The sequence below is a fragment of the Crinia signifera genome, chromosome 9 (genome assembly GCF_055691185.1).
Source record: "Crinia signifera chromosome 9, ASM5569118v1, whole genome shotgun sequence".
NCBI classification, from domain to species: Eukaryota; Metazoa; Chordata; class Amphibia; order Anura; family Myobatrachidae; genus Crinia; species Crinia signifera.
Genome location: NC_139225.1, coordinates 83,621,078 through 83,648,847, shown reverse-complemented (window position 1 = coordinate 83,648,847; position 27,770 = coordinate 83,621,078). Strand labels below are relative to the sequence as shown.

Sequence of the window (27,770 nt, the reverse complement as noted above, 5' to 3'; positions counted from 1 at the left end):
AGCATGACTTCCTTAACACCCTTAGTTTTTCAACTGATCTCTGTCAGTCTTCCTCAGGGCCCTTTGAAAGAGATTAGTTGAAATGGATGAAATGAAGAAGAGCCACTAAAAGAAGCAGACTCTGTACATGCTGAAGACAGGGTTAGAGGAGCGTGGAGGGAAACAGAGAGGAGGGTGAAGGGGGCAGGCTGCGGGCAATGTCTGAGGAACTCACAGGGCCAGGGCTGCCACTAGGAATTTTGGAGCCTGGGACTTTTCAGTTGCCCCCTCCATTTGCTCCCCTCCCCATCTCCCCCATCCCTTCACTTACCACCCTACTCCTGCTGCAGGTCCCAAAGCACAGATTTCTTCAATGCAGGATGCTGGCGGCCAATTAAAATGCAGTACTGGCTGGTGAGCCAATCACAGCTCGCGTACCGTTAGCCACTATGATGATCAAAAGGTACATGAGCTCTGATTGGCTCAAAATCCGGTGAAGCATTTTAATTGGCCGCCGGAGTCCTGCATTGAAGAAGCAGGCTACACAGCAGAGGCAGGTCGGGGGGGGGGGGGGGGGGCGGGGGGGAGGGGCAAAATTAGCTGCCTGGGCCCTTCCAGAGGCTGGGGCCCAGAACAGTTGTACCCACAGCACCACCCTGCGCAGGTCTGTGAGTCGACCAGAAGAAGGTCCTATGTGTCCATACACTACAGTATAGTGCAAATTAAATAAGGGACCCTGCTGTGTAATTCAGGTACAGTACATGAGGTGTAATGTGAATATGATTGTGCTACTATGTCATATAGTTTTAATTGGATTTACTATTTTGCGACCACACCCTTCCCTGTGATAACACTATCCCTTTATAAAGTATAGGGAGGTAAGGTACAAATGTATAGTTTGCAGAGGGTGCTGTAAACCCTGTCACTGGTGCAGGCTCCATCTCATGGGGCAGGGAGGTCGGTGTCAGGGGAAATGAGTTCCACCACTTCTCTAGGACCACTTTAAGTCCTTAACCATCTTAACTCTTTAATATTTTTCCTTTGTCTTAAAAACTGTTTAGTTTAGCCTTATTTATGGTTCATAGAAGTCCTGAGAAGGTTATAATCAATCAACTCCGAACTGTTATTTTTTTCAAATACAGCCAATAATATGACTTAGTACTTCTTATTGGGTACACAGATGTGACATATGCAGAGAGAATAAGGTTTGGGTGGGGTTTTAATTCAAAGTGAGATCTATATTGCAATGTAATATTAAAGCAGTCAGTATTTCCCCTGCACAGAACCAAAATAACTCACCCAAATATAAATCTCTCTGCACATGTTTCTACATCTGCCCACCTGCAGTGTACATAGTTTTGTCCATTAGAGAGTGCATTTGCTTTTGAAAGTGAACCAGAATCAGGCCTAGTTCACAAGAGGCTACATGTACACCATCCCATTGAGTGTTTATGTGTTAATGCTCCTTTGAATAAATATTCGCTCACATGCTCTTTCTCTGCCAGATGTTCAAAACCAATCTCTTACAATGAGCTCACTGCTCACATCCAGCAGCACTAAGCATTTATATACTCTACAAGCAATGATAGAAAATCCAAAGCCGTGCAGCTAAATTGTTAAATTGTTGTAAATTGGAAAAAAAAACCTTTTCATTGGAAGTGTAATAAGCAAGAGAAAAGCTTTCCAGACCACAGAATACAAGGTCAAGTAAGGGCCGTAATTTAGTTTTGTCTGAAAGTGCCGCATAACTGAACTGACAGAAATAGCCTTTGACTTAATGTGGCATGACTGGTTCTATAAGGAAATAATAATACGCCAGTGTTTGTTCTACTCAGAAAAAAAGTATTATTGTGAAAATGATAAAAACAAGTATTGATCTAGTTATGGCAGAAGAAATAAGACAAGAAATAACTTGCGTAAATCATCTTAAACATTAAAAATTCTGAACAAATAAATATGTTTATATATAATAAATTTGAATTTCAAATGGAAGAATTAAGGGACATTTATAAAAACTGGTGCATGGGACAAAATTACTTTTGCATGGCTAGTAGCCAATCAGATTTTAAGGACAGTATCCAATTACCTGTGTTCATTAATTATTTATCCTGGGGCTATCTATTTAGCCCTGATAAGCCAAAACAATCCACAGCTTATTGGGGACATTGCTTCACCTGCCTTAGGCAGGTGAAATCAAATCCCTGAAAGCATTTTTCAAGAAAAAATGTGGCTACAGCTGGTGAAAACGCACCGGTCTCACTGAACCTAAACCATATTTTTGTTTTAGGCTATATTCTCTGATAGCTCAAATAAAAATCAGAAAAACACCTGGATAAAAAGTGAATTCATCCATTTTTTGCTCCCGATGTTTCTTCTCCCATAATTGGATAATTCAAAGGTGTTGTTGGTGCACGGAATGGTCCCCTGATAATGGAGTGTCTAGAACCACTTGCAGTGTTCCTGTTATGCAGTGGCACAGAATACATGCAATGCAGTGCATTCATATTCAGATGCAGACATCTGCACATAATTTTTTCCTTGCCTATTTACTGTATTACCACTTCACCATAAATGCTGTTGCAAGATTGTCTTCGCTTACAACTCCTTATCTGCCACACACAACAATCACAGTTAGTGGGTGTGCCATGCTAGGCTACAGACTGGGGCTTTTTGCTATTACTGCAGGGGTAATACACACTGGGCCGGATTCTACTTCACTTGCTAAAGCAAATTCTCTCTCTAATGGACAAAACCATGTGCACTACAGGGGAGCAGATGTAACACGTGTAGAGAGAGAGAGAGTTTGATTTGGGTGGGGTATTTACTTCATACTGATATCTACAGTATATTGCGGTGTAACAATAAAGCAGCCAGTATTTTCCCTTCACAGAAGCAAAATAACTCACTGAAATCTAACTCTCTCTGCACATTTAACATCTGCCCCCCCTGCAGTGCACATGGTTTTGTCCATTATAGAGAATTTGCTTTTGCAAATGAACCAGAATCAAAACAAAAAACACTGTGTGATTCCCTGATTGGTTTTTCCTGGTGCATTTTATTAAAAATAGGGGGAACCCCCAAGCTGTTTCATTTTCCTTTGTGCCAGTACCACCACAGGTTTAATAGTCTGAGACCAGGGCAGCCTAGATGGGGGGGGGCGGGGTACTAATTACCCGGGCCCAGTCCTTTTCTGACTCCTTACTTCCCCCTCTGTACCTCCCGGGCAGCAACAGGAGAACACACTTCTACAGCATGTGCTGTGCTGACAGCAGGCTCAGCATGAGCATCTCACTGACATTGTGAAAGATCATGCTGAGGGCCAGATTCTCTAAGCTTCAAAAGTGATAAAATGGAGAGTGATAAACAGCCAGCCAATCAGCTCCTACCTGCCATGTCACAGACTGTGTTTGAAAAATGTGAGGTAGGAGCTGATTGGTTGGTTATCACTCTCCATTTTATCACTTTTGAAGCTTAGAGAATCTGGGCGTGAGCACAGCACATGCTGTGGGTGTGTGCTACTGCTGCTGATTTTTGAGTTTTCTTTCACCCCCCCTAAACATTTTGGAGGTAGCCACACCTCCCACACTTAGGCCATGCCCCAAAATTTTACCGGGGCCCGGCATTCCTCTCAGCTGCCCTGTCTGAGACTAATTATTGATTTGGGTGGATTGGGGGACATTTTTTTCAATTTAACTATTGTACAAATTTTACAGTAAAAAACCTGCACAGATCATAGCAGTTTGTGCAGTGCTTCTGCTCTACAGCAGATTGCCAGCAGCGATGCCATTGAATCTGCTGTGGCATTTGGGGTACAACATATGTACAAATGTATCGAGGCCGCATTTCACATGAGAGTTAAAACTAATGCTTAGTAAATGCTATTTTTTAGGCTGTTATCCGCTGCCGAGAATTGTTGATATCCGTCGGGTTTTTTTTGTTAAATAATCCAAAATCAACCTTTAGTAAACCCAAGCCTCTTTTTGGCGATGATCTTTATATGTGGTCTTATCCTCCCCTCTACTGTCCATACAACACCAGCACTCTCTGGCAATATTCCGCAGCTCCACTTCTTTCATGGTTTATTCATGGGTGCTAAAACTTTAATGATCATGTACTTTAGTATATGCATAAATACAAGAGATATTAGGGTTATATAAGCAGCACTTTAGCTATAAGTATTTCTGCTTAGAAGTAAACTTCTTTTTTTGCTTAGCTCATTTCAACATATAAATCCCCGGAGGTTGCAGGGTACATAGATTTACAACCCCCCAGAATGACAGAAGTAATCAGAGTTGTTTACACTTCCAGCTAAACAATATTCAATAATTAAGCTTTCCTTCAAACTGTGATCTTTATCAATATAGATGAGCTCAGACACCAGGCAGAAGACATGTACTTTGCTGTAGTACCTGGAGGTCAAAATCAATTGAGATCAAAAAGGAATTGTTCTGATGAAAAGATCTCAGCTTTGTATACAGAGGTTAAACTATAGTGCACAAATGTTTCTTTTTATTGGGGAGAAACACTTTGGTATCATTTAAGCTATCTAAGAATTAGCTTGGATATGTATACTACATATATCCAGTGTTTATGAGCTTAAAATATTTGACAAGGTGAAAGATTCTGTGAAAGAAGGAAATATGTATTTATATGAAGCTGAAACATAAATGTTGTTGTTTTTGACACATTTTTTAAGGCGGGGTGCTCAAACTATTTTTCTCTGGGACCCCGTCAGACAATAAAAATTATTACAGGACCCCAGCAAGTTACTACTGAATGGCTGCCATGGATCCGATATGATTTCCCGGCAGTCGGGATCCCGGCGGTCGGAATCCCGACACTGGAATCCCGACCGCCGAAATCCCGACAAGGGGGGGACAGGGATCGCCCCCCCTTGCGGGCTCGCTGCGCTCGCCACGCAGCGGGCCCGGTGCCTCGCTACGCTCGGCACGCTATTTTATTCTCCCTCTATGGGTGTCGTGGACACCCACGGAGGGAGAAAGTTTCGGGATTTCGGCGGTCGGGATTCCAGTGTCGGGATTCCGACCGCCGGGATCCCGACCGCCGGGAAATTAACCGCATCCCGGCTGCCATATGTGTGGTCAGTGAAGTGAAGTGACCGCTTTTGTTACAGGGAGATAGTGGATAATGGTGGGGGGGGATAGAAAAAGGAGACAGGGGGATGGAAGAGGGAAGCAGTGGGTGTTTACTTCATTAGTTATACCCTGTACCTGCTCCACAGACACATTAGCCTGATGATCTGCAACATAGAGTCTTGACCCCATGCTGAGGTGGTCAGGACCCACTTTGGGGTCAAAACCCAGTTTGAGAACCGCTAAACTAAGGCATACTAAATGAGTTTTGTATATCAATATCATTTTTTGCTACAAAGGAAGCATAGCAATACCCCCAATACTATGAGGTCATGCCCTCTCATGCGGCGAGATTTACTAAAGGGAAAATGCCGTAAAACCCCCGTTTTACGGCATTTTCCTATGTATCAATATACGTCCGCAGCGTTTTCGCTTTGCAGGGTATCGCCACCCTCTGGGTGGCGATACCCTATAGAAGCCTATGGGCTTCTTTCGCCGCCCGCCGTACGCCGTCCGCGCGCCCACCCCCTCCCATCCTCCTGTGATCATCTCCTCCCCCTGGTGTGACAGCCGGCAGGACATCCGGCTTCAGGGGGGAGGAGGAGACACAGGGGGACGCTGGCAGCCGCCGGTAGGTGACGGAGACCCCCGCAGCCAACATCACAGGTATCGCGGGGGTCTCCGTTACCGCAGCCCGATGCTGGCCGCATATGTTAGTACATATGCGGTAGCATCGCGGCGGCTGCCGTGCGAAGGGCGGAGATGTATGTTGATACATCCCGCCGATGATGACATTAGTGTATGTGGGGGATTCACATCTTCATAGGAGCGTGACCTGCACCCAGGAGTGTGGCCATGATCCCAATTTTCCATGTCTCATTAAATTAAAAAGGCCAGAACTTTAATTGGTATTCCAGGACATTATGCAGGCCATAAGCCATCATTTGTCACCCATATTGTGATATATTGTAAACTGCTACTTTGGATATTTTATCTGAATTGTGTCCTGGACTAATAAATATTGTAATATATCACAATTATAATTCACAAACTTATATTCCTTGGACATACACTGATAGTAAAAGTTCTTGCGTACAGTATGTGCTATATTCTTTTATGTTTATGTAAACCTGGATGGTTATAGCTGGCTTTGTCATTTTATACCTATTTTTATTAAATGTACCATATATTGAATAGAAACAGTGGTATATTTTATTTTTCCCCCCATATCAGACTTTGTATATGACAAATTAAATTCAAAGTGGTTTCTATTAAATTTGGGTTATTTATGACCCATTTTTAATCAACATATGTTCACAAGCATATGTGTAATTTTTTTTTTTTTTTGCTGCTGGGTTATCCTTTTCTTTATACCCTATAATAATCTTATATTTCAATAGCGCCAGGCTTTTGTTATTTTAATAATTCTGATGTTAATAATTCAAATTTTTTAGACTGAGCCCAACAATTTATAATATTAGCATAACATTTCAGCTATTTCGTCAAATGAATTGTACAACACATGTTTCATTCTATGTAACTCACTCAATAAATTAATAAATAAATAACATTCTAAAAGGTCGTACCTGTTCCAAAATTGTATTTATTCTTTCAACTTCACAGTCTATTACAAATCTTTTCTCCTGACGTCTGTCCATTTCCTCTATGATGCGTTTATATTCCTGAACATCTTTTATATTCCCCACTGATCTGGCTGTCACTTGCCAGTTGTTCTGTACAGCTGCTTCCATAATGGCCTGAAGAATGGAGAATCCTGGGGAAGAAAAATTACACAATCAGTCTATTTATTATTAAATACATAAAAAATAAAAACATGACCGAAAAATGGTTTTCTGCGAGCATATATCACACCAGCCTGCCACTTCATGGGTTATTACCCTTACATTGTACATCAAAAAAAATCTTCTAGCAAGATATATATATATATATATATATATATAACAGAGGGGGGTTTGTGGCCTTTTTATATATATATATATATATATATATATATATATATATATATATATATATATATATATATATATATATATATATATAGCTACATATTATTTACATATTATTTCTTCATAATACTAAGAGAAATCTGTGATGCGTTATGATGAGTAAATGCAGCCAAAGAGTAACAGAACTGCAGTATAGTCATTCTCACACATACTCACAAATACAAAGTTGTCATGTCACTACAACAAATGTGTCATGTCACTACAACAATTGTTTCACACTTCATTTCATTGCATTGTGTATCTTGCACCGGGGTTAAAGAGAGGAGGATGCTATGTGCAGCCTCCTCCGTTCAGGCCCCTCCTCTCTCCCAGAGTCCCAGCCGCTGCGCAGATCTAGTGGACAGCACATTAGAGGGCTCAGACTTTACTGCGCATGCACAGAACTGTGAAAAATGGTGCCGCAGCCATTTCTTCGTCAATTTCTACTGCACTGCTGTCTTCACCATGGGACTCCAGAGGGGTAAATATGAAAAAGGGGTGTAGGCCCCCCTGGGACTCCAGGGCCCATTTGTACTGCGCACATTACACCCATTATAAATACACCACTGTTTTCTAGTTAAATAACTCCCAGCATTATATAAAATAAGCAGTGACATAACAGGCTTTACAGGCCCTTGGGCAGCAATGATGTGCATCAAGTATTCCTGCCAAGGACAAGGAGGTGGGGCCAAAAGCTGATGGGAAGAAAACCAAAGCCTTCATGATCATTTGGATGCCCCAATAAGCTGTAGTGTGCCTGTCTGATATGTCCAAAGGACCCTGCAGCATTGATACTGGCTGATGGATGTCATTGCAGGGGCTTTGGGGCAGCAATGATACCACCCTCAGAGTCCCACAGTCTACATGTTGGTACTACGCATACAGAGTAGTATTTTAATTTTTTTTGTGCTCCTTACATTATTTTATATATAATAATAAAAGATTATATGTGAACAATGTATCAAACCTTCTAAAGATTGGACAGGTTGAGATGTTGCCCATAGCAACTTATTAGCTTCTACCGAGCATTTATCAAGTTTGTTCTATAAATTGGTAGATAGAAAATGATTGTTTGCTATGGAAAACATCTTCCCTTGTCCACTCTCTTGATGCATCTCTTTTATAACCCCTTCATTATTTACTGTTAACATTGTTTCGAAAAATGTACATTCTCATACTGCATATTAGGGTAGATGTATGAAGCAGTGATAAGGGAGGAGAAGTGAGCCACAGGAGAAGTGGTCCATGGTAGCCAATCAGCACTGAAGTAACATCTATACTTTACATAATTTAAAATGATACAGAACAGCAGATTGATTGCCATGGGGCACTTCTCCTCTTGCTCATTTCTCCTCCCTTATGAATGATAAGTATCGTGAAATAGAGGATGACTTATTATATCTGAAGAGATTAGAGACTTTCTCAAATATAGTAGGGGGCACAAAGAATATGGGTAGAATAAATTTGAGTCTAGGTTATAGTCAGTGTACGTGCTTCTGCTCAGGATAGATGTAGAGTAGGAAGAGAAATCGGATATGCCGGTGCCTCCGCCCATCTTAGTCAAGGTGAGCTTAGTGTAGGCTATCCGAGGTTTTTTCCCCTGCCACAGAAATTTGGTTACCGCTTGTCTCAAACATTTTCCATCGGTTGAAGATATACTGTATGGGAGTAGTTGCATTATGTAGAGAAGCTTGGGAAAGATAATAGTTTTTATTACTGCAATTCTACCAAGTAGGTATAATGGGAGGTAAAGCCAGCCCTCTAGTTTCGTGATTAACTTGGATATGGTTGCTTTATAGTTTAGGCTATATAACTGGCCTATATCTTCTGCTATTTGAATACCTAAGTATTTGAAGTGGGAGGTAGTAATTTTAAAGGGGGAGGAGTTTGTGATGGAAGTCAATAAAGATTGGGAAAAATGTAAAGGCAATAATTCAGATTTTGTGATATTGATCTTGTATCCTGCCACAGCACCAAACTCCGCTATGAGTCTTAATATCTCTCTAATAGACTGTTGTGGTTGGACACAAATAAAAGCATTTCTTCAGCAAACAACAAGACTTTTAATTCAACCTGTCCGATCCGAATTCCTTTATATGTTGTGGATGTCCATAGAGCCATTGCCAGGGGCTCAAGGGCTATTGCAAAAAGCAATGGGGAAAGAGGACATCCTTGTTTGGTCCCCTTTTCTATCACAAAAGTTGCAGACAAAAAGCTGTTGCAAGAAACTTGCATTTGGGGGTGGTAGAGAAGTTTGAGTGTATGTATAAAGGAATCGGGGAATCCAAATCGAATCAGGGTTGAATGCAGGTGTGGTCATTCGATAAGGTCAAAGGACTTCTCAGTGTCTAGCGAAAGGATTGCATAACTAGCATTAGATGGAGAGGCCATAGCATGAGAAATAGCAGCAATGACCTTTTGTACATTTATAGTTGAATGTCTACCTGCAATGAACCCCGTCTGATCCAGGTGGATTATGGATGGGAGTAGTCACTTGAGTCTGTCTGCTATAAGTTTAGCCAAAATTTTATATTCTAAATTTAGGAGTGATATTGGGTGGTAAGATCCAGGGAGGGAAAGATCCCTTCCTGGTGTAGGTAGAATTTTGAGAACAGCAGAGTTTAAGTGCGGTGGGGGACTATTTGCCTGGAGTAGAGAATTGTAAACTTGTGTTAATATCGCAGTTATTTTCAACGACAGGAGTTTGTAAAATGCACTACAATGGCTGTCCAGCCCAGGGGCTTTATTGGGTTTTAGATATTTAATAGCAGACTCCACTTCATCTTGAGATATTTGGGCAGTCAATGATGCTGTCATGGCAGGGGTGATTGAGGGAAAGACCAGGGAATCCCATATAGATTACATAGATATGTCTGAAGTAGACACAGGAAGAACACAGAGTTCTGAGGCACAATTATGTAAAATATATATATATAGTGAAATATTACAGAATTGGATGAAAATAAAATTTAACTTTTATTACACAAGTTTAAATACGTCAGCTCAAAGATAAGAGATAATTTTATGTATCATATCACAATAGAATTAAAAAAGAAAATATATATCAAGGTTACATTATTAAGAGGCGAAAATGATTTACTGGGAAATATCCAATGCGGGTTAAATACATACAAGAGTAATTTACATAAGCACTTAGAAGTATTTTGAAAAATTTAGTAATCACTGTTATAATACACTTTAATTTTACCGTGCATCTCGTGTTCCAACAACGATAAATTGAAAGTGTATTATAACAGTGATTACTAAATTTCTCAAAATACTTCTAAGTGCTTACGTAAATAAGGGAATAGAAGAAAGACTAACATATAAGAGAATCCAAAGGCGGTGACACCTGTGGGGTGACTTCCTGTAGAGACTGATAACATTGCTAAAATAACCAATAGAACAATAAAATAAAATAAGGTAGAACCGGCGGCATTGCTCAGCTCCATCCGCCAATGCCCTGCATTGGGAATAATGATCCTAATGTCTAACCACTTCAGACCTCAGTCCCTAGGTAAATTAAAGCTAACTTAGCCTGAAAAACATGTAATACTCCTTAAGAACAGTAACAATATAATGCAGTGTATTATAGTATATATTAGGAATGCATCAACATAGCCAGAATATGCAGTGAGCTATGCTACACAGGGTAGGGGGAGCCCGTATAAAACTTGTTTTCACAAAAATACAGAATTGCAGTAAGAGAAGAGAAAAAATAACTCCAAAGGTGATATAAGGCTGATAAATTCAATAATCCTAACTTCCGTTATAACTTGCCAACTAAGGCCCTTATTCTGAACTGAGCGGTACGGCCCGCGTGCGGCCGTACCGCCGATGTTTTCACTCTGCACATGCGCAGAGGTCAATCTGCGCATGTGCAGGCGAAATCGCCGCACATAAAGTTTCTACGCCGCAAAGGGGGCGTATAGGGGCGTGAGGGGCTTCATACCCTCATTTCCCTATGCATACGCCCCGCGTTTCATGGGCGTTCCCATGCAAACGCGGGGCGTATGCATGGTAATGAGGCTATGACGCCAGTGATGGGGGCGGAAAGCTGACATCGCCGGATGTCAGTTCTCCGCCCCCATACAAGCTTTCACATGGACGATTGTCCGTGTGGTCTCAGCTTGCGGGAGCTGGTGGGGCGTGCGGCCCTGCCTTCGATGGTCGCAGACCATCGAATGCAGGGGGCAGCTCCCACCATGGTGGAGGCGTACGCCCCACCATTTTCATGCGGATCGCCAGCCGTCCGTGTACGGACGGCCGTGGCGATCCGTATTGTGGGCGGGGATTGGTTTGTGCGGCCGGAGCACCGTATGCGGCTCCGGCCGCACAGATCTGAATAAGGGCCTAAGAGAGCTATGAGTCAGTGTAATAAACATTAATAATTATATCAGATGGCTACTAGAAATACTTTTGCATGCAGACGGCTGTGCCGGTGAGACCAGGGAAAGTCAAATCGTGAAGGTGTTTCAAGGAGGAGCATCCGAGATGTCTTCATGCTTAGATCTGGACAACTCCTTTAAGTAATCCTCAGCATCAGAAGGGGTTGTAAAGTCTTTGAATGAGGTCCCATCATATATTCACAGTTTTGCAGGATATAATAGGCCAAATTTCCTGCCCTCGGAGGTCAAGGTGGAGCAGATCATAGAAAAAGCCTTCCTGGGTTTGAGAACTCTTGAAAAATAAAGACCTTGTGACCCTCCCACGTAAGGTTTTAGTTTTCTGTGAAGCAGAACAAATCTCAGCTTTGTGAACATAACTGAGGCACTTGAACAGGGTAACACGTGGACGTGGTCTGTTAGGTGTCAGAGGTGGGCCCACCCTGCGTACCCTCTCTATGACCATGTCCTGACAAAGGGCTTCAATTCCTAAAAGCGAGGGGAGGGTGTTGCGGACAAAATGGGGGAAAGCAGGGCCCTTGACAGATTCAGGTAGCCCAACCAATCTTATATTACTTCTTCTTGACCTATTTTCCAATTCTTCAACCCTGTTCCATAGTTGATAGTTCTCTTTTGAGAGTTTCAGTATATCATGCTGAGCATTAGCAATATCATGAGCTGCAGCTCCTATCTGATTCTCTGTAGTGGCCACTCTCTGTGTTAGCTGTTTTAGCTGGGAGGCAATGTCATTTACTGCTCTGCTGAGGAGGGGGGCCATCGTAGCATTAATGGCCTCTACTACCTCCTTATAAGTAACAGGGGTGTCCAGTCCCTGTCTTGTATATCCCCCAGGTGATGTTCCCACTGCTGCTGATTTTTTATGTGCAGGGAGTGGGGATTTATCTGACTCATCGGGCGCCATGTTATCTGCTGCCCATCTCCTCTCTTGCTGTAGTTGCTGTGCGTCTGGGTGGCTGAAGGGGCCAGGTAGTGGTCCATTTCCAGGCTCCCTGGGTCGGCGGGGAGAGGTTGCTGTGGGGACTGGAGAGGCTCCAGGAGCCATGTAATTGTGGCGGCGTGTGCGGCGGGAGCGGAGCTCAAGGACGGAGCTCCAGGTCCATCCAAGCCGGAAGCAGAAGTCACTCTTTAATCATATAATGTTAAGTTATTGAAAAGTTTTGCTCTATATGATGTCTCGAGGTAATAAACCCAATCTGTAAGAGTAATGTGAAAGACACTAGAATGACAACGTGCCACATATATAGGCATAGGACTCCCAAAAGTGTTGCAAACCCCGTACAATAATGGCAATTAAGTAAAGGTATCGACAACCGGGCCCCAATGATTTGTCCTCTCTCTTTTTTTTCTTTTATTAATGTATTGACTGGTACAGGTTGAGTATCCCTTATCCGAAATGCTCGGGACCACGAGCATTCCGGATAAGGGATTTTTCCGGTTTTTGGAATATTTTTTTTTTACATACTTACCTGTCCCCGGGTGGGTCCCCAATGGTCCCTCGGAATCCATGGCAGGCCTTCAGCTTCATCTCCGTAATCTCCAGCGGTCCCAGAGAGCATTGCGTGAGTTCCCAGGTGCGCCGGTAACGTCAATGCACTCCTGGGACCGATGGAGACGCCGGAGATGAAGCTGAAGGCCTGCCATGGACGCTGGAGGACTAGGTAAGTATTAAAAAGGGCCGGGGGGGGGGGGGGGGGTGGGATTGAACTATTAAAAAAAAACCACGGTTTTTTAAATAATTTGGATAATGGATATGCGGATATGGGATACTCAACCTGTAGTATTTTTGTTTTTTTTCCTGTTCTGATGTATTGTATGAATGTTGTTATGTATGCCTTTGTACAATCAGTTAATGTAGTCCTTACTCTTTGTATAGCATATCTGCTGACACCATAGGCCCTTATTCTGATCGGTGCGGATATTCCCGCATTCTTACGGTGCGGTCCGCACGCTACGGTGTTTTGCCGCGTGCGGCCATCGTCCGTAGAAACGCCCACGTGTCCTCCGCATTCGGACGGACTCACTCTTTAAGAACAGGGCGTGTTTACGGACGACATACAAAGCATGCGTGTGCGGGAGAAACACTCCGATTCGGCACGGTATTACAGAGTATTACAGAGTATGCTCGGGAATACCGCATCCGAACGGGAGCCAAGCGGTGCTACCGCACGTAAGCGGAGTATTTACGCCAAACAACCCACTATGAAGTATCTTCTGCTATACATCACATGACCCACTTATTCAATTACCTATCCTCATAAAAAACTGCTTATTTGGAATTGGAATCAATTAGATTCCAATATATCCTTACAAGCATGCCTAACACATGCATTGCACACATTAACCCTTACAGCAATGTAAGTGCAATGGTTTGTATTACACCCTGTGTAAAAGATTATAACCAATCTACACATATACTATTTAAAGTGCAAATAAAACCAACAACTGTAAACTTGCATAAAGAATTTATTTAAACAGACAATTAACAGAAATAAAAAAATATAAAATTATAAATTAAATAAGCAGGTCTTTGAGGTCCTGCAGGTCTGCTTGAAGGAGCCGCAGATGGTGCTCCGCTCGCAGGAGGGCCCCACGCACCCCCTCATCTGCCGGTGTGGTGTCATCTGTGGGCATGTCAAAGGGGCAAAAATTAGTCATGTTATTCTTGCATACATTTCACATACTGCGACATAAATTGCACAAATGCTAGGTGACATGTGTGTATATATATATATATATATCTATGTAGAGCATGGGTCCTCAAACTGCGGCCCTCCAGATGTTGTGAAACTACAAATCCCAGCATGCCTTGCCACAGTTTTGCTATAAGGAAGTGTTAAAACTGTGGCAAGGCATGGCGGGATTTGTAGTTTCACAACATCTGGAGGGCCGCAGTTTGAGGACCCATGATGTAGAGAGATAGAGACACACATAGATAAATAGATATGACACATACATATATACATACATGCTAACTTATTTACTACATACTGTATTTTTTGGCCTATACCCTTTACTCTGCAGAAGACATAACAGTCATATTGTTTCTTCTCAGTCACAACCCACCCATGACTAACCAATGACAACCAGGTCATGGCCTCCGTCAATAAGAACTTGTCACAATCTGCTCAGTTTAAGTTCAGTGATGGTTCGTGGCATGGGAGTTATGCAAATGTCAGGAATGCACAGTACACATCCTCAAAATCATAATTCTGTCTAAACCAAGCTACAATTCTGTGAGGGCAAAAAAACAATCAGAACTACAGGGGGTGTTTAGGTAGAGGAGGCTCCTGGGACACTGGCAACTTCTGACTCCATTCCAAGGTAGGCCGGGCCATACTCCATTTATAGCATACATCCTATAAGTTTATAAATAACATTCACCAACAATATAGATTCCACTATTTGATGGGTCATAATCAACGCTTGCAGCAGGTGAATTTAATCCACAAATGATCCACTCATCCCTTTACTCCAGGATCCTGTTTAACTACAACGGTTATGTGGCAGTCAAAATGGAGCTCCAAGCCATCCCACAAACCGGTGTAATTCAGAGGTGTCCTGGATGAAAGGGATGCCTTGGACACCCCATCTAACCCGTACCTGTATCTGTAGCTACCCACTTTGGGGTCTATATGAATAGTATGGGTCAAAAAATTTTTATCACCAGTGCAACATAACAAATACCAGTACAACTACTTCATGAATGATGCATTATGTTAACATACCGATCTGCTGGTATTCCGGGGCCTGTCACGCCTCCTCCCCATCGTCATCCGACTCCTCCGGGGCAACCGTGGCCTCCTCAGCCCCCTCCTCCGCCAGCTCCTCTGCAACAACAACCTCCTCCTCCAACTCCTCCTCCACCTCCTCCTCCTCCTCCTCCTCCTCCTCCTCCACCACCACCACCACCTCCTCCTCCACCTCCTCCTCCGCCACCAACACCTCCTCCTCCGCAACCAACTCCGCTTCCACATCCTCCTCCACCACCTCCTCACGCACCTCCTCCTCCTCCACCACCATCTCCTCCTCCTCCACTTCCTCCTCCTCCACCACCATCTCCTCCTCCTCCACTTCCTCCTCCTCCACCCTTGCCGCCACCTCCTCCTCCGGGTCTTGGGCCTCCTCCTGGCCCAGGGCTGCCTCCGCCTCTTCACGGGCCTGTCGTGCTTGGGCTCGTGCTGTGTGGTAGAAAAAAACATCATGGTCAATGTGGGGTCATTGGGGCACATGTATTAATCCATAACAAGACATACATGGAAGGGTGATAATGATGGCAAACGATGCAAGAAAGTAGCTCCTTACTGTTAATGGATTCCAAATTGTGACATTTAAATTAGTATGTGATTGGTAGTAATTTGTTCACACATTACAACCCAGGCATTTATCAATGTGTAACACATATTAGATCTGGCACATTGTATGCATCATAATCCTCAATGCTATGGCATTACATATAAAAGCCACATGACTGCATGTTAACCAGGAAGAAGCACACATAACAGTCTATGGACTTTTAAACCCATGGACACCCACTTATCATGAGACACATTTTATTGTTTATATATGCTATGTTGTAAGTGCGAAATTTCATAGCTAAAATACTCACAATCAGCAATTTCGCCCCTGAGTTGCTGGAGCAGCTGGGGCTGGCGCCTGCGGAGGTCCGACCACCGCCTCTCCAGCTGGCCGAGGGACCTACGCACCCGAGTGCGGGCGTAAATTCGGCGCCCTGCCGCAGCATAGGCCCTCCGCTTATGCCGGTTCGTGATAAAGGGCCCTGCACGGCCCAGCCTTGTCTCCATGACGGAGACAAGAACCCTCAGCTCCGCATGTGTGAAGGGTTCTGCCCTTCGTGTCTCCGCCATGTTGACAATGGCATCTATCAACCAATCAGGTGGTGGCATTGGTTGATCACAGTTATTTGTGTTAATAACTTTATTGTTCATCTTTACATGAACAGCGTGTCTGCGCAAACACAAATGGTGACAAATTCGCATGCCTTCAAAACAGTAGTGTTGATGTATGGCAATGAACAAATCTGATATATATAAAACACAGTGTGTATGCACTTAGCAAATCCAATGACGCCTCGCTCCGCCAAGCAACGCGTGCTATAGCTTAGCAACGCCTAGCTGTACTTAGCATTATTTACTCTATGCATCTATGTGTATGCGTACATTTATGTGTAAAAGACACATACACACACTTGCAGGTATCCTGAGACCAGCATTATACACCAGCCCTGCCTGCCTGCCTGCCTGCCTGCCTGCCTGCCTGGCTGCCTGCCTGCCTGCCTGGCTGCCTGCTCCTTGAAATGTTGAAACATGTGAATAAATTCGAATAGCATATATATATATATATATATATATATATATATATATATATATATATATATATATATATATATATATATCTGCAAACAAATCAGACATCAACACATGAAAAAATCCCAAACACATTACAGAATAAATCAATGTACTCACCAGTCATCAGGGATAGTATCAACTACAATAATGAAGATATAACAAACACATAAGATCCCTTGAACAAGGTATAATAATTAGCACCTATATTTAACTTCCCCCAAAACTAAGCACATATGATAAATATCTCCTATTTCTTTGCCATTAGGAGGGCAGGCTGGCTAATTTTCGTGTTGTAACACTGACAACTAACACACTGTACTTATTTGAAGGAGTGATTTTTACAATAATTGGTGTGTTCTGTCAACTCGATAACATGTACCTGAAGTATCTTTGCGCCACAGAGTCCCGCAGCTGGTATCCCCTCCGGCATTCAGGGGCGCGGGATGGGCGCATGGGCGGATCTTGCGGCTCAGATGGTACCTCCCACTCATCAAAGGGTATCTCACGCCGCACAGCAATGTTGTGGAAAAATATACACAGGCCCACGATCCTCGACACCATTTCAGGCGCATATTGTAAGTCACCACCAGTGCGGTGGAGCACTCTAAATCGACCTTTTAAAAGGCCAATTGAGCGCTCCACCACTTGCCTGGTGGCAACATGCGCCCGATTGAATGCCTCCTGTGGGCCCGGTGCTGGGTAGCTGTACGGCGTAAGTAGCCAGGGCGTACATGGGTAACCGGAGTCACCCAGAACCCACGCATCACGGCCTTCCAGCTCTTGTAGTCTTTGCCATATCCCGGTTTGTCGGATGACATGAGAGTCATGGGCACTTCCGGGAAACTTCGAGTTGAAGGCGAGAATCTCCATGGATGGGCCACATACCACCATCACGTTCAGTGAGTGGAACAATTTGCGGTTCCTATATATCTTCTCACTTCGAGATGGAGGCACAAATGGTACATGGGTGCCATCCACAGCCCCTATCACATTAGGGAAGCCAGCAATTTGATGGAAGGCCTGCTGGCTTCTGCGCAGGGTCTCGTTGGCAAATGTCATGGCCATGAAGTGCCCCTTGCGCCTGAACATGGCCGACGTCACACGCCTCAGGATTCGGCAGAAGGCCGGCTGAGATATTCCAGCAAGTACTGCCACTACTTGTTGGAATGATCCTGAGGCGCAGAAATGCAACACCGCCAGCAGCTGTGTGTGAGGCGGAATTGCTGTCGTGATCCCGTGTAGAGGTTCCAGATCGCTCTGAATTAAGGTGAGCAGATCCAGAATTACATGTGGCGGTAACCGGTACCTAGTAAGTACCTCATCATCGGGCATAGCAAACAGAGTCACCCGTGTGCGATAGATTCTAGCACGTCCTGGCCTCCTTGGCCGACGAGTGGGGAGAGCCGCAAGTGCCCTTAGCCTCCTCTCCATGTAGCGCATAATAGCTTCAGCAACCTATAAAGAAATGAACATAAATACTGATGCACCTATGCACATAATGGCCATATCCCACTACAAATAGATTTGTAGCCTTCAATACGTACAATAGATGGCCGCCCCGTGAAATCCCGCAGATCCATTTGACTCTCTAATGATGACACAATAATATGAACTCAATACACACCGTCCAAAACACACAGATAAAGGTGTCAGCATTTTTTGCCGACATCATGTACTATGACACATTTCATCTATTGCTGGGACATGTTGTCCTGCAATAGATGAACCCACACAGGTTGAAGACCTGTGAGTGAAATAGTGAACATGTGACATGTTGCAATAATGATACACCACTTTGCTGGCCCAACAATCTGTAGTCAGTGAGGCAATGGTGCATACATTCATACACTTACATTGTTAATGGATATCATATCTACAAGGAGCATGGAAGAGCTTACCTTAGACCCTGACAAGTCCAGATCTGGAGACAAATGATTCTAGCAGGAAGTCACTATTTATAGGGCTCTCACATGTGTGGTCTATAACAGTAGAGATGAGTATTGCATGACTTGTGGGCTGGATTCTCTAAGGGATTGGGCTACTTTTAGCTTGCACTAAAACGCCACAATACCACAGTAGTCATGAATGAAATGTCATGTCATGCTAGCAAATAGCATGTGTATTGTGCAATAGTCACAGGTGTATCAGAAGATTCTATGCAATGTTAGCATTGGTGACCAGTATTTCATGTAGAACTTTCGCCAGGTTTTACACAATGTAATTTCCGCCACCGTATGCGGCGCGAAAATACAGCGACGTACGCTCACGCACGGAATGCAGCTGCCGCTGATGTCCGCCAAACAGATTACACAAACAGTATATAAAGGTGTATTAGAAGGTGACAATGTTGTTGCTAACATGTCTGGATCCCAACCAGAGGTGGACCCAGTGCTGCAGCAACTATTTGACCAGATGGACTCCAGCACCACCTATGTGCCACTGCACATGCGGGCAGTGGGTAATGAGGAGGCTGCTGCCCCTTCTACAGCAGGGGAACCTGCACCTGACCATTCTACAGCAGGGCAACCTACACCTGGCCCTTCTGCAGCAGGCCAACCTGCAGCTGGCTCATATCCACCATCAGCAGAATTGTTTGGAACACAACAGGGGACTTCACAAGGTACTACCATGGCCAGCACTTCAAGTGCAGCGACTGGTGCCAGGGGGCGTGGCCAGGGACGTGGCAAGGGGCGAGCCAGTGCAACAGCGGAACCACCCAAAAAAAATAAGGCATATGAAGCACAGGAGCTGGCCATCCTGGTTCCCCGAGCACGTGATTGGATAGAGTGTCCATCCGAGAAGCTGACACACACACGCAGATAGAAGATTTGGGAACAGATAACGGCAGAGATTAATGAAGTAGCGCCACAAGTTCGTGAGACGGACCATGTGAAGAAGAGGCAAGTTGTTTTGTGATATATGTGGGCAGTAATAGCCAAGTAATGATTGAATTGATGCTTAGATGCATTTAGCAAATGGGCCGTGAGGTTGTTACGATACACATACATTATTGCCATGTTATTTCGTTGAGAGTTAGAGTAGGGTGATTGTGAATGTGTATTGTAACGGTTGATATCATAGTTGCATGTAATATTATATATGGGACATTAATCACATGTTGTAATATGTAGCACAGAGCAATGGCTGCAACAGCTAACATTGGGAGTGACATGTATTAATATGTCAACTTACATTGCAGGTGGCAGGTCTTCAAAACCAACCTGAAGAGGAAGATGACCAAGCGGTGGGACCACAGCCAGACATCTGGGGCCGGCCCCATGCCATCAGGGCTAGAGCTCACCCCCCTGGAGGTGATGGCCGAGAGCTGTATATCAGTTGAGGAGATCAGGGGGGTGAGCACGATGGATAGCGAGGCCCCAGCTGAAGTGTTTGCGTCTTTTCTGGAAGGTAAATATTGGTCATGCCATAAACTTGTGCAAGTAATTATCGTAGAATGTCTCCTAATTGTGTTTATCTTTTACCACAGACACCCCACCGCTTGGTGACGACTCTGTTCAGGAGGTGGAGGAGTCCGTGCCACCTGGCCCCAGAGGTAGGCCTGTGCAGCAGCAGGCATCGGGCCAAGCCGATTTGGCCGCCTTGGCCGAGGTGCTTGGGGACATCAACCAGCAGGGAGACTTGGCATCAGAACGGGTGCGTAGGACCGAGGAGATCCTGGCGAGCTTGGTCAGCACCCAGCAGTCCATGGCTGCGAGCATGCAGGCCATGGCTGCAAGTGCTCAGGTGCTGGCCGAGCAAGCCACCCGCCAAAATGATCTCCTCCTCCACCATAATGAGCTTATGGTGGAGCTGGTTACCAGCAACAGGGTCCTAATGGCATCCGTTTCTGGTGCATTACCAGCGGCAACACTCCCTGCTGGCAGGAGGGGTAGACCAGCCAACCCCTCCACATCATCTGCTCCACCTGCCCCAGCATCTGGCCGTCCCCGAAGAGCTGCTGCACAGGCCAAGGAGCCTACCAAGGCCAAACGTGGTCGGAAATGAACTTGTGGCTGCATTAATCTCCGCCGTTATGTGTTCCCAAATCTTCCATTGTGCTGTGTGTGTCAGCTTCTTGTGTCCAATCACGTGCTGAGGGTAACCAGCTGAGCCCTTGCTTCATATGTCCTTTGTGGTTCCCCTGTTGCCCTCTTTTGCCTGCCATTACTGTCAGCTGTACTTGAAGTGATGGCCATGGTACTATCTTGTGAAGTCCCCGGTTGTGTTCCAAATGATTATGCTGATGGTGCATATGAGCCAGCTGCAGGTTGGCCTGCTGCAGAAGGGCCAGGTGTAGGGTGCCCTGCTGTTGAATGGTCAGGTGCAGCTTGCCCTGCTGTAGAAGGGCCAGCAGCCTCCTCATTTCCCACTGGCTGCATGTGCAGTGGCACATAGGAGGTGCTGGAGTCCATCTGTGTGCAATTATATTTGTTTTGTATTATTATTTATTTTGCGGCATTCCTGCCATGTTGTTTATTGTTTGTATGTATTATTTTATGGTCATTGCATCACACTGGCATTGACTGTGACATGAATATAAATAAATGTGTTTACTTTACCCAAAATGTGTGGTTTCATGAGTACATGTCAAATACACATGTGTATTGCTAGTATTAATATTCTGTCATGTCCATTGTTAGCAGTTTTAAAGTGTCTGACAAGTACAGGATATGTGGGTGTTTAGGAAGGGTTCCTTGAAGCAGCAATGGTTTCAATTAAAGCACTGACAAGCGGCCTATTAGTGAGTAATGAGTAAAGGAGTAGATTCTATTGGGTTCAGGTGTTAATGGTTGTAGTCATTAGGCGTACGTTCGCCTAGCGCATGAACGAGTGGTGTCCGCAAAGCAATAGTACACTTGTGGACACCGCACATTTCTGCCCTTTTTGATCGCGTGCATTCGGAGTGGTTTCCGAATGTACGCCCCCCAACATAAGTGTACTCCCCCGTGTCCGCCCATGTTTCCTCCCCGTTTTGCCCACTTTGAAACTACGCCCATGTGTCATTCCGCATGACGCCCATAATACGCCCCTATTTCCCGAATGATAGCGGTGAACAGTTCTGGACGGGATCTGGCCGAACTGGTACCGAGTCAAGGCGTGGCACATGCGCGTTGCGTTCTCCACGCATGCGCAGACGCCGAAAAGACGTGATCCGTAAGAATGCGGTAAAGTCCGCGTCAATCAGAATAAGGGCCATAGTCGGGACATATCCGCACATGCAGTTATGTTAAAAAATGCTGTTTGTAATGTTTGTGAAAAATGTAATAAAAAGTAAAGTTTAAAAAAAACCTGATCTACAGCACAAGTGAATGTGTAAAGTTGGACATCAATCAAAGGGTACGCATCTTTAGAAACCACCTGTATTTAAATTAGAGATGTGCACTGTTTTACCAAAACTGTCCTCTGTGTTTTTGTTTTGATTTCAGGTTTTGGCAAATCCACCCGCATGTGTTTTGGTTTTCAATCTGGATTTTTTTTTTACATTTCTAAAAACAAGTTATTATTAACCTCAATAACATCATTTTCAGCAATATCCAGAAAATTTTGACCACTTAGCAGCTCACAATATTTTTCACCAATAAATTCCAAAGGCTGGCTTCCTAACCAAAGTGATAGAACAGCAGCACAAACACACAGCAATCTTTTTAAGAATATAGCACATCTATCAAACATTGCGGCACAGCAGTGGCAAACAGGATGTCAGTTTAATAAACTCTACAACTCCATAGAAAGAATGTTCTATGGAAGCCCCAGGGCAGTATAAGGAACAGGTGGAGTATGTAGTGACTGGCAAGTAATTAATTTATTGATTGATTAAAATTGATTAACTGATTCATTGATTATTTTATAAACTGTAAAACCAAATGCGGACACTACGCTGACTACGTAAGTGTGTGGCGCCATGAGACTACACAAGTACACAAAATTGCAATGCAGTGTGTGTAATATTTATATACTGTAGCAAGTGGCACAGCAATAACCTCCACAGACTACGCATTTGCTTTAGGGTACTGGAGCATGTGTTGTGCAGAATCCAAGCGGTCTGGACATCTGCATGGAAATGTGTTTAAAATTACCCTCCAAAAATGGCCACCACCTAGAATGAGACAGATGCTAGAGGTCCTACTCAACCTCTATGTCTGTCAGGGGCAGCCACAGCGCATACAGCATTACCCAGAATTGCAGGGATTCTGGGAACGCTGGTGCCACCAGTGAGCATGAAACATCTGACAATAAGCATGAAACCCAGAGCATTAAAGTGCTGCCAATGAATATGAAACCCCTGGCAGCGAGTATGAAACCCTGAGCATCAGACCCCTGGCAATGAATATGTAGATAAAAATTATATTAAATGTATGGGGTGGCGCAAAAAATGTATAGTTATTCCACTGACTGTAGCTGATCTATTTAGTACAAAATATAGTAAAATAAAATGGAACTCAGAGCAGGTATTTTGAAAGTACAACATTAACTGGGTTGCATTTACCATTATACTGTGAACGAGAAAGGAATAAGTGTTAGCTACAGCTGAGGTCATGCATGTACTGTCATTTAATTGGTGACAATGTCACACGCTACAACATAATCAAAAGTAAACATAATCAGCACACGACAGTACAGTCTCTGTGATTACAGCATTAGTTGTGACCCTGCGTAGAAGAGGTTGCACTGTGCTCATCATAATAAAAATAAAATAATTGTGTTTGTATAATATCTGTATATACCCAAATGCTTTGCAAGTGTACATTTCTGCAGATGTTTCTCTATTAAATTATGTTTACAGAGCACCAAAGAAAGTAATTCAGAAAATAGGATTGATTTTATTTTCTGGTTAAACAGAAAAGGCAAATTATTCATAAAATACAACATATTTTTTAAAGACAAAATTCACAAGTAATATTGGCAATACATACTGTATGCAGGCATTTTACGCACCAGTCAGATGGGTTTATCAGAACCTGTTACTTGGTTATGCTCTCAAAAATCCCAACAGTCGGAATCTTGACAGTCAAAGATGGTCAACAGAATTCAAATAGACCAATTCCAACTAGTTGCCATTACACAGTCTGTGACATGGCAGGTAGGAGCTGATTGGCTAGCTGTTTATCACTCTCCATTTTATCCAGTTTTGAACCTTAATGCATCTGGCCCTCTATCCAGGGGCGAATTTAGGGGTCAGGCCGCCCCTAGGCACAACATTTTTGTGCTGCCCCCCCCCCCTATTTTAATGTAATCATATATGTATATACATTGTCATTTATATATTGCATTAAAATTTAACTGTAGCCCACCTTAATATTCTTTTAAGCCCTCTGGACTGCTCACTGTACGGAGGACCGGGAGGGAGGCACTTATTAGTACAGTGATTAGCACAGTCTGCGGTGGCGTCGCTCGTCACTCGCCGCTTCCCACCCGCTCTGCCATGCTGCTATTTAACAGAATGTCAGCCTGCCTGCCGCCCTTAATTGGTGCCGCCCTGAGGCCGGTGCCTCACAGGCCTAGGCACAAATCTGGCCCTGCCTCTATCGTTAACAATGCACGCTCCTACGGATCATTAGCAAGAAAACTTTATCACCTGAACATGCAGTCAATCTGACAATATTGCCAGTGACTGAATGATCGGCAGGGGTACCGAAGATGTCACTGAACAATTTCAATAACAATATAGTTCAGTGTTTACCGCAAAGGTAATTTGTTTCATATCACTGCCAATATCGATAATGATATTGGCAGTGCCGCATATCATATAGTTTTTACGGGGCTTTAGGGTTAGTGATAGGGGTAGGGTTAAAATACTTCCTGGGATATGTAGGGATTCTGTCAATCAGGATTCTGCTGTCAGTTTTCTGTCCTGTTTTCCAGGACTTCATATCCAATCCATTCATTGCAGTATAACCATTTTTGGTACTTGTGTACGCCCACGATATTAGGTCGCACGACATATAATCGCATCCCATCGCATGCCATCGCATGGCATACACCCGATGCACTGCGATGCAATTTTAAATTGTATAAGCCCCTTATACGATATTTAATTGTATATGCACCCTAATGGGGGCTTACAATGTTAAATGCACCCCCACGCCACCCCACTATGAATGCCAACCTGAAGCGTGGCAAGCGCAGCGAGCCCCCGAGGGGCGGTGGTACGCGTCCTACAAACTTTTCATACCCCCACTATCCACGTCGGTGTGGAGTTGACTCCATATAGTATGGCGAGCGCAGCGAGCCACCGAGCCTGAAGCGTGGCGAGCGCAGCGAGCCCCACGAGGGGACGCGTATTAATTTACATGTATTCCACATCCCCTCGCGGGGCTCGCTGAGCTCGCCACATTTCGGGCACTATATAGAATCAACTCCACGCCGACTTGGATAGTGGGGGTATGAAAAGGTCGTAGGACGTGTACCGCTGTGCTCGCCACGCTTAGGGTTGGTGTTGATAGTGGGGGTGCCATTGGGGGTGCTTTTAACATAGTAAACACCCAATACGTTTAATTAACTTATAGGGGCCACTTTTAACATGGGAAAACCCTTTAGGGTGCTTATACAATTTTAAATCGCATACCATTGTATATGTGATAGAATAGCATACAATGCCATACAATTCCATGGTATACAATTTAAAATTGTATAACATCGGCTGCCATCGCGCAACATCGCATCCCATACCATCGCATGCCTTATGGTCTGTGATGCGATGGGTACCCCATTTTCAATATAAGTTCCATACTGATTTGTTTCAAAAGCGCTCACAAGAATGTTGTAAGTAAATAAACCATTTCAACAATAGATACATATTTGTTGACCATTACTTTCATTTGTATTCTGCTATTAAATTAATTTAGTTGCAAGCTGGATATCTTTGTGAATAGATTTGTAAGAAGCTGAAATTTGGAACATGTATAAGGTGTGCCCAAATGAAAAGGAGACTTTTTCTGTGTTTTATCTAATCGCATTGGGTTAATGTGTTTGCCTAGATGGCGTGGAACTTTTCCCAGTTGCGCATGTGTAGAGAACGACTTCACCACAGTTTCTTCATTCCTGGAAAGTTGTTTTGATAGGTCGAATGCATGATGGATTCCTCCAGATCACTGCAAAGATCTGTTGCAAATTTCATTGCGCAGAAGGCGAGCATGCTTCACAAATGTATTGCAGGATGAAGGTGGTGTACGGAGAGGAATGTCTCGCACGGTGCACCATATTCCGGTTGTGTCTGCATTATGAGACAGGATGCAAAAGCATCAAGGTCTTGCCACGGCCCGGACAGGCGCATGTTGTCACCAACACTGCCACAATTTCGGCTATGGAGGATCTCATTCGTTAGAATCATCAGATCACCACACGTGAAATTGCTGCTACACTCCAAGTGGTGAATCTATTCAGTTATCTCTTATGGGCATATTAAATCATATTCATAATGCAGATTTTACTATGGATTGAATGAACATGCCTATTGTGCTGGAATTTTAAGATCACTTGTGATTCAATTCAATTGTAAAAAATGCTCAAACTGCCATTTTCTATAAAATCAGCTGTGATAAATTCAGTGAAGTACAGTATATTAGTGGCCAAAAGCAAAACATTTGGTTGTGCACTATATTGAAAAAATTATAGTAAGCATTTTCCAGTAAATTTATTCTCTAAATTAATGTGGGATGCAAAATTTTTTGAACAATGTGTACATATGTTTAAAAACATAATGCAGCTCCCATGTGCCAGCCTAAAAAACAACAAACCCATATTCAATACCTGTCCAACATCAGTTAGCTTATTTTTCTGCACTTTGAATACTATCACTCAAAAGTAGAAGTACCGAATGAAGTATTAGGGTAGATTTCTCAGGGGTCCTGAACTTAGGGCTGAATTCAGACCTGTACGTTCGGGTACAAATTCACAGCCTGAGCGATTATCAAACAAATGCGGACAGATCATAGTGTGCCTGCGCAAGGTTTCCCTGCGATAAAAGACTGCATCAGCTTTTCATCGCTGGCCATACACTGGGAGATTTACAAGAGGCTGTTGTTTGGAGGTGACAGCCAGCTGTTTCCAGGGAGTGTCGACGAAAAAACGCAGACGGGCCCATTATCAGGGGGGGACTTCTGGTGTCTGCTTAGGCCCCATTCAGCCAATTTCTTTGTAGCTGCTGGGTAGGCCCCTGACTACTCAACCACTACACACATGGTGGAAATCATTCAATGGAGAGTGACTGCGAATGGATTTGAACCCATGGGGGGAGCCCATACCTCCTGACTGCAGTGTTCTGCGGTCAGAAGTTGGGCAGGGGGCACGTACAGCCTCTGCTGATGTCTGCTGCACTATGCAGACAGCACCGGAGCCAGGAGGATGTGAATAGATGCCTGTGTACGGCATCCACTCACCTCACAGACGGAGGTTGGGGGTAACCCAGCAGCTTTCTCAGGTGCTGGGCTTGCCCCCAGCATGTCTGCTGCCATTGCGGGGGTCTCAGCTGGTGGGATTCCAGGTGCTTGTAGTTAATGTCATCTCCTAGTGCCAGTCTAGGACCCACCTCCCCTGATGTCTTCCTCCCAACATTAAGTAGGATGAGGACGCTGTGTAAAAGGGGTCCAAAACCCTGGGTGCGACCTAGCCTTTTGGTGTAAAATGGGTATTATATGTACCACTGGCATGGTGTATTTTATAGCCAGAGCTAATGATTTAGAGCAATTATGGATCAGGCGTAATGTCTTTTTTAAATACTTGTTTGTAGATTTGTAGAGCTCCCATGTAGAAAGGTTACATTATGGGTCAGTACCACCAAATATGGGATATATTTCATTATTTTGAAAGCACCATAAGTAAACATCTGCGTTTGACATCGACATCTGTTTTGATAACATTCAACACCTGCACCATCTGGTGAGTTATTTGTATTGTTATGGTTATTTTCACTAAATACAG

General features: G+C 43.9%; 1 protein-coding gene across 4 annotated transcripts in view; it reads right to left on the bottom strand.

The window, feature by feature from the left end:
• GRIA3 (glutamate ionotropic receptor AMPA type subunit 3) overlaps positions 1-27,770 on the bottom strand; it is a 325,345-nt gene that overhangs the window by 114,763 nt on the left and 182,812 nt on the right. For all 4 annotated transcript variants that reach the window (XR_014460708.1, XM_083159318.1, XM_083159317.1 and 1 more), the window contains exon 4: positions 6,659-6,846. Coding sequence is in view for 3 of the 4 variants with exons in the window: in XM_083159318.1 (XP_083015444.1) it covers positions 6,659-6,846 (188 nt within the window). In the remaining variant the exon portion in view is untranslated. The remainder of the gene's footprint in view (positions 1-6,658; positions 6,847-27,770) is intronic.